The 7,881-nt window shown below is 38.9% G+C and overlaps 2 protein-coding genes across 2 annotated transcripts; one reads left to right on the top strand and one right to left on the bottom strand.

Annotated features, from left to right (window-relative positions):
• Positions 1 to 1,520: 1,520 nt before the first annotated feature.
• On the bottom strand, positions 1,521 to 3,804 carry LOC140579737 (uncharacterized). Its single transcript, XM_072702413.1, has 3 exons — positions 3,023 to 3,804; positions 2,786 to 2,931; positions 1,521 to 2,679 (listed from the first exon to the last, which is right to left on the bottom strand). The coding sequence occupies exons 1-3, from the start codon at positions 3,258 to 3,260 to the stop codon at positions 1,987 to 1,989; spliced, it is 1,077 nt and encodes a 358-aa protein (XP_072558514.1). The 5' UTR covers positions 3,261 to 3,804; the 3' UTR covers positions 1,521 to 1,986.
• Positions 3,805 to 5,036: 1,232 nt separating this feature from the next.
• LOC140579366 (uncharacterized) lies at positions 5,037 to 7,348 on the top strand. The gene is made up of 3 exons (XM_072701841.1): positions 5,037 to 5,855; positions 5,945 to 6,090; positions 6,197 to 7,348. Exons 1-3 carry the CDS (start codon positions 5,618 to 5,620, stop codon positions 6,887 to 6,889), a joined length of 1,077 nt encoding a protein of 358 aa, XP_072557942.1. The 5' UTR covers positions 5,037 to 5,617; the 3' UTR covers positions 6,890 to 7,348.
• The last annotated feature ends 533 nt before the right edge of the window (positions 7,349 to 7,881 follow it).

The raw sequence follows: 7,881 nt of genomic DNA, 5'->3' as shown, positions 1-7,881 counted from the left end.
GTCGATTTGTACGACAGACACGCGTATTTAATAAATGCTTCCCAGCGATTATTAATTGCTTTTATAAAACAAAGACCGAACTGAGAATGATACTAAAAAAAACCTTAGCATAACTTAAACCATCTAAAAACAGAAAACAGCAAGTCGTCAACAAACTACAATTAAAAAGATATGTCGTCAGACAATATTACATATATTCTTACCTCTTGCAACGCGACCAGCAAAATCAAAAAGACAAGCCTTGCTGTGGCGGGGGAATGTGGTCACGTACGGCAGCCAATCAGAACCGTAAAAACACATCCCCCTGTCGGCGAATGTCTACTGAGCTTAAACAAGAGAAAGGCGTCTTCGCCGATATGCCGAATTAATGCTTAACCAGCTTATCCCTTTATGAAGTTAGTTTAGTCTAAATTAATAAATTCCACAGACTTAGCTCTTAAAGCATATAGCAGCAAACCTTTAACATACAACTAAAAACACCTTCGGCTGACAAAGAGCATATGATAACCCAATTAAAAAAGTAATAAAGTACAACTCCGACACTGACCAAAAAGCAATCATTTGCGTCCGTTTGCGGTAAATCCCTTGTTGTAAACAATAACTACTAATCGAATTTTAATAACACAGAAGGATTCAAAACATCAAGATTTCAAACATCGCCTGGCTGTTTCAGAATGCTTCGTTTTTGCTTAACCCGATAACATGTCTTATTGTAGGCAGTCCGGGCTAAATGTTAGTAAACGAAAATAAAGTTTATTTATTTAAAACTGAGGTACGCCTATCTAAAACATTAAAACTGGACTGCATTATGCGTTTAGTTTCGGTCGCAAACCTACAATCGATTTGTACGACAGACACGCGTATTTAATAAACGCTTCCCAGCGATTATTAATTGCTTTTGTAAAACCAAGACTGAACTGAGAATGATACTAAAGAAACCTTAGCACAACTTAAACCATCTAAAAACAGAAAACACCAAATCGTAAACAAACTACAGTTAAAAAGATCTGCCGTCAGACAATATTACAAATACACTTACCTCTTGCAACGCCAGCAGCAAAATCTAAAATACAAGCCTTGTATAGCGGACACCTGGAAGCGGTCACGTACAGTACGGCAGCCAATTAGAACCGTAAAAACACGTCCCCCTGTCGGCAAATGTGTGTCAATATGTTGTAATTACATATTCTAAACTACAAACATTTTCTGATATATTAGACTGTGAAACTAACATATTTGGCAAGCTTGTAATAAGTGTAGTCTAACAAAATACAATTAAGCAAATCGCCTGCACTGTTCATTAGCTCAGAAAATGCGGGCTTTGACACAATTTAATGTTATGAAAATGCGCTATACAAATGAACAGTATATTTTCATGAGAGGTCGATTTGGCTACATACAGTATGTATATGCTCTCCTCTCAATAAATAGAACATTTTAAATCATAATGAAGTTCACAAACAAACATTCCCATAGTACGATTTGCCTTTAAACCCAAACAACTTCAAAAACATGAAACATTCACAGTCAATTTGACGTGGTTTTACTTTATAACACATAAAACACAAACCAAAATACAACCGAATTCGCCCTTCTCATGTAATACAAACTGTCATGTCACAAATAAATAGGTCAAACAAGAAGTAATGTACAGTACAATTAGTAGTCCCATACTACTGCCATTTACACAAACTTTATACAAAAAACTTCAAAACTTCACGCTCACAGCAACAGTAATGTACAGTACAAGTAGCCCTATACACCTGCTATTTACACAAACTTTATACAAAAAACTTCAAAACGTCACGCTCACAGCAACAGTAATGTACAGTACAAGTAGTCATATACTACTGCTATTTACACAAACTTTATACAAAAAACCTCAAAACTTCACGCTCAGACTGTCAGAGCAACACAACAAACATATTAAACTAAAAACAGAACACGCTAATACAAAACAAACTACTCCGGCGAGTCATCACATCTCTAGCTAGACGAAGGGACTGCGCTATCTGCAATGTCTACAATAGAAGAAACGTTGCATTCGTCGTCAAAAGAGAACTGAAGGCATTCCTCAAAAAGAAGATGCTCTTCAATAGCTTCCTCTTTGTCCATTAATGATGTTATATTCCGTCGTTTTAAATAGTCCACCAGAGTACAGTGTCCGACAGTCAATGTATAATCTGCGCCGTCATCATTTTTCACTTTTAAAGTTCCGCGTAATACTTTTGAAAATGCCCCCGATTTCTGCAGCATCCTGCAGCTCTGGCATCGTGCAAACCTGCTCTGGCTGTCCCAAGTATCCTGCCGGCTTCCACACAGGGCACACTTCAGGCTTGCCTTAATCTCAGCTCCACATATGGAAGCCTTCACCGTCACAACCGATTCCTCTTCTTGTACAGCGTCCGCGTCTCCCACATCCAAATCGCAGATCTTCTCAATCATGCTCTCTACGGTTGTTGTTAGTTCCACTTTCCCTTCAAAAACTCTAGTCGAAAGCTCCGTAAAGACGTAAGATGAGTCAACCTCCACGTCATGGATCAGTCTCTCCCAAACGCAAAGACTCATCTGGGCAGTTCCATCAAAGACTGTGAATCTCTTCACCTCTTTGTCGCTGCCTCTAATGCTTACAGTTTTCTGCAATGACGCTGCCACGACCTTGGCTTTCACCAAAGGCACCTATAGGAATGAACACCAGTCATTACTTTTCTAAACTTCTCATCCAGAAATAGCGAAATTTTACAAAAGGTGTACATTGTCATTGCAAACTTATTCTTAAACGCACCTTCTTGCCTGCCGGCAGAGCTGTGACATCAACCAGTGTCTGCCTAACGGGTGCTGCAGGTTTCCGAAAAGGAAACGTCACCTTCGTTACAGACAGCTCGGTCAACTGGTTCCCCATCACGTCGAAGTCAGACGTGCCTTTAAAACCTACCAAAAAAAAAAAAAAACCAACAGACATTAATACATACTCAGTAACAACCATGTCCTGGAAAACTGTGCTCTGTAAAGCAATACTTACTCAAAGCCTTTCTGACATGTGTCAGGCGTATTGCCGTGCCATTATCTGAAGCTTGGCTGAACAGCGCACGCTTTCTCGGACTGAAGATGGTCACATCGTGAAATTCTTCACGTCCAGTCTGTAGTACAGCATTAAAAAAACCTCTGTTTTTAGTGGTGAATTTTAATGCTGAGATAGAGTGGATATAGCCACTGACTACGTCTGTGTCCATCCTCATTTTCTTCGCTGGAGTCTCCATGTCGAAAAAGCAATTAGAAAAACATGCAAAACACCCCAATATATATACTGCTGGGACATGCCATTAACCTCCCCTTATTACACGACTCTCTGGAATGCTTGATTCTGATTGGTCAGGTGAGACATTTGCAGGTTTGTTCTTTTCAAATAATAACCGCTCTTTTCAAATAATAACCGCTCCAAAGTAATAACGCATAGCCGCTACTACTTGTATGTTTAAAATGTTAGTCACGTCGTACTATATCGTTTCGCCGAAAGATAAAAATGTTAATTTAAAACAAATATGCCAAGAAAATGTTTCAAATTCATATTCATATATTGTCTCGTGTAGAGTTAATGTTGTCTACACTGACTATAATTTATGTTTTTGTATTTGGGTACATATGTTTGTTCCTTATTTTATTTTTCCTTATTTATATAATTCTCTATGTCCGACATGGGGACTGCACCTAATTTAGTTGTACTTGTTACAATGACAATAAAGTTATTCTGATATTCATGTCCAGTTTTTTTCCTTATGTGGCAAGTAGCCATGTAATAAACTGGATAATGTACAGGCAGCCGGTAATTATCGCGAAATAAGCCCCGACAGTGTGATACAAGAAGCGGAGAGTCTTGTATCACACTGAAGGGGCTTATTTCGCGATAATTACTGGCTGCCTGTACATTATCCCTTACTTACACGGCTACTTGCCACATAAGGAAAAAAACTGGACATGAATATGAATTTGAAACATTGGCGTCGGGTCCTGATCACACGGTCGGGGCTTATTTCGCGATAACTACCGGCTGCCTGTACATTATCCCGCTTATTACACGACTCTCTGGAATGCTTGATTCTGATTGGTCAGTTGAGACATTTGCAGGTTCGTTCTTTTCAAATAATAACCGCTCTTTTCAAATAATAACCGCTCCAAAGTAATAACCCCTAGCCGCTACTACTTGTATGTTTAAAATGTTAGTCACGTTGTACTAATTATCGCGAAATAAGCCCCTTCAGTGTGATACAAGAAGCGGAGGGTCTTGTATCACACTGAAGGGGCTTATTTCGCGATAACTACCGGCTGCCTGTACATTATCCCTTACTTACACGGCTACTTGCCACATAAGGAAAAAAACTGGACATGAATATGAATTTGAAACATTGGCGTCGGGTCCTGATCACACTGTCGGGGCTTATTTCGCGATAACTACCGGCTGCCTGTACATTATCCAGTTTATTACACGGCTACTTGCCACATAAGGAAAAAAACTGGACATGAATATCAGAATAACTTTATTGTCATTGTGACAAGTACAATGAAATTAGGTGCAGTCCCCATGTCGGACATAGAAAATTATATAAATAAGGAAAAATAAAATAAGGAACAAACATATGTACCCAAATACAAAAACATAAATTATAGTCAGTGTAGACAACATTAACTCTACACGAGACAATATATGAATATGAATTTGAAACATTTTCTTGGCATATTTGTTTTAAATTAACATTTTTATCTTTCCGCGAAACGATATAGTACGACGTGACTAACATTTTAAACATACAAGTAGTAGCGGCTATGCATTATTACTTTGGAGCGGTTATTATTTGAAAAGAGCGGTTATTATTTGAAAAGAACGAACCTGCAAATGTCTCAACTGACCAATCAGAATCAAGCATTCCAGAGAGTCGTGTAATAAGCGGGATAATGTACAGGCAGCCGGTAGTTATCGCGAAATAAGCCCCTTCAGTATGATACAAGACTCTCCGCTTCTTGTATCACACTGTCGGGGCTTATTTCGCGATAATTACCGGCTGCCTGTACATTATCCAGTTTATTACACGGCTACTTGCCACATAAGGAAAAAAACTGGACATGAATATCAGAATAACTTTATTGTCATTGTAACAAGTACAACTAAATTAGGTGCAGTCCCCATGTCGGACATAGAGAATTATATAAATAAGGAAAAATAAAATAAGGAACAAACATATGTACCCAAATACAAAAACATAAATTATAGTCAGTGTAGACAACATTAACTCTACACGAGACAATATATGAATATGAATTTGAAACATTTTCTTGGCATATTTGTTTTAAATTAACATTTTTATCTTTCGGCGAAACGATATAGTACGATGTGACTAACATTTTAAACATACAAGTAGTAGCGGCTATGCGTTATTACTTTGGAGCGGTTATTATTTGAAAAGAGCGGTTATTATTTGAAAAGAACAAACCTGCAAATGTCTCACCTGACCAATCAGAATCAAGCATTCCAGAGAGTCGTGTAATAAGGGGAGGTTAATGGCATGTCCCAGCAGTATATATATTGGGGTGTTTTGCATGTTTTTCTAATTGCTTTTTCGACATGGAGACTCCAGCGAAGAAAATGAGGATGGACACAGACGTAGTCAGTGGCTATATCCACTCTATCTCAGCATTAAAATTCACCACTAAAAACAGAGGTTTTTTTAATGCTGTACTACAGACTGGACGTGAAGAATTTCACGATGTGACCATCTTCAGTCCGAGAAAGCGTGCGCTGTTCAGCCAAGCTTCAGATAATGGCACGGCAATACGCCTGACACATGTCAGAAAGGCTTTGAGTAAGTATTGCTTTACAGAGCACAGTTTTCCAGGACATGGTTGTTACTGAGTATGTATTAATGTCTGTTGGGTTTTTTTTTTTTGGTAGGTTTTAAAGGCACGTCTGACTTCGACGTGATGGGGAACCAGTTGACCGAGCTGTCTGTAACGAAGGTGACGTTTCCTTTTCGGAAACCTGCAGCACCCGTTAGGCAGACACTGGTTGATGTCACAGCTCTGCCGGCAGGCAAGAAGGTGCGTTTAAGAATAAGTTTGCAATGACAATGTACACCTTTTGTAAAATTTCGCTATTTCTGGATGAGAAGTTTAGAAAAGTAATGACTGGTGTTCATTCCTATAGGTGCCTTTGGTGAAAGCCAAGGTCGTGGCAGCGTCATTGCAGAAAACTGTAAGCATTAGAGGCAGCGACAAAGAGGTGAAGAGATTCACAGTCTTTGATGGAACTGCCCAGATGAGTCTTTGCGTTTGGGAGAGACTGATCCATGACGTGGAGGTTGACTCATCTTACGTCTTTACGGAGCTTTCGACTAGAGTTTTTGAAGGGAAAGTGGAACTAACAACAACCGTAGAGAGCATGATTGAGAAGATCTGCGATTTGGATGTGGGAGACGCGGACGCTGTACAAGAAGAGGAATCGGTTGTGACGGTGAAGGCTTCCATATGTGGAGCTGAGATTAAGGCAAGCCTGAAGTGTGCCCTGTGTGGAAGCCGGCAGGATACTTGGGACAGCCAGAGCAGGTTTGCACGATGCCAGAGCTGCAGGATGCTGCAGAAATCGGGGGCATTTTCAAAAGTATTACGCGGAACTTTAAAAGTGAAAAATGATGACGGCGCAGATTATACATTGACTGTCGGACACTGTACTCTGGTGGACTATTTAAAACGACGGAATATAACATCATTAATGGACAAAGAGGAAGCTATTGAAGAGCATCTTCTTTTTGAGGAATGCCTTCAGTTCTCTTTTGACGACGAATGCAACGTTTCTTCTATTGTAGACATTGCAGATAGCGCAGTCCCTTCGTCTAGCTAGAGATGTGATGACTCGCCGGAGTAGTTTGTTTTGTATTAGCGTGATCTGTTTTTAGTTTAATATGTTTGTTGTGTTGCTCTGACAGTCTGAGCGTGAAGTTTTGATGTTTTTTGTATAAAGTTTGTGTAAATAGCAGTAGTATATGACTACTTGTACTGTACATTACTGTTGCTGTGAGCGTGACGTTTTGAAGTTTTTTGTATAAAGTTTGTGTAAATAGCAGGTGTATAGGGCTACTTGTACTGTACATTACTGTTGCTGTGAGCGTGAAGTTTTGAAGTTTTTTGTATAAAGTTTGTGTAAATGGCAGTAGTATGGGACTACTAATTGTACTGTACATTACTTCTTGTTTGACCTATTTGTTTGTGACATGACAGTTTGTATTACATGAGAAGGGCGAATTCGGTTGTATTTTGGTTTGTGTTTTATGTGTTATAAAGTAAAACCACGTCAAATTGACTGTGAATGTTTCATGTTTTTGAAGTTGTTTGGGTTTAAAGGCAAATCGTACTATGGGAATGTTTGTTTGTGAACTTCATTATGATTTAAAATGTTCTATTTATTGAGAGGAGAGCATATACATACTGTATGTAGCCAAATCGACCTCTCATGAAAATATACTGTTCATTTGTATAGCTCATTTTCATAACATTAAATTGTGTCAAAGCCCGCATTTTCTGAGCTAATGAACAGTGCAGGCGATTTGCTTAATTGTATTTTGTTAGACTACACTTATTACAAGCTTGCCAAATATGTTAGTTTCACAGTCTAATATATCAGAAAATGTTTGTAGTTTAGAATATGTAATTACAACATATTGACACACATTCGCCGACAGGGGGACGTGTTTTTACGGTTCTAATTGGCTGCCGTACTGTACGTGACCGCTTCCAGGTGTCCGCTATACAAGGCTTGTATTTTAGATTTTGCTGCTGGCGTTGCAAGAGGTAAGTGTATTTGTAATATTGTCTGACGGCAGATCTTTTTAACTG

Source organism: Paramormyrops kingsleyae, chromosome 18 (assembly GCF_048594095.1).
Source record: "Paramormyrops kingsleyae isolate MSU_618 chromosome 18, PKINGS_0.4, whole genome shotgun sequence".
NCBI classification, from domain to species: Eukaryota; Metazoa; Chordata; class Actinopteri; order Osteoglossiformes; family Mormyridae; genus Paramormyrops; species Paramormyrops kingsleyae.
This window is presented reverse-complemented; position numbering and strand designations above follow the sequence as displayed.

Coding starts and splice junctions, on each gene's coding strand:
- LOC140579737 (XM_072702413.1), bottom strand. CDS start 3,260: ATGGAGACTCCAGCGAAGAAAATGAGGATGGACACAGACGTAGTCAGT. Junction 2,932..3,022: donor ACATGTCAGAAAGGCTTTGA/GTAAGTATTGCT, acceptor TTTTTTTGGTAG/GTTTTAAAGGCACGTCTGAC. Junction 2,680..2,785: donor CTCTGCCGGCAGGCAAGAAG/GTGCGTTTAAGA, acceptor TCATTCCTATAG/GTGCCTTTGGTGAAAGCCAA.
- LOC140579366 (XM_072701841.1), top strand. CDS start 5,618: ATGGAGACTCCAGCGAAGAAAATGAGGATGGACACAGACGTAGTCAGT. Junction 5,856..5,944: donor ACATGTCAGAAAGGCTTTGA/GTAAGTATTGCT, acceptor TTTTTTTGGTAG/GTTTTAAAGGCACGTCTGAC. Junction 6,091..6,196: donor CTCTGCCGGCAGGCAAGAAG/GTGCGTTTAAGA, acceptor TCATTCCTATAG/GTGCCTTTGGTGAAAGCCAA.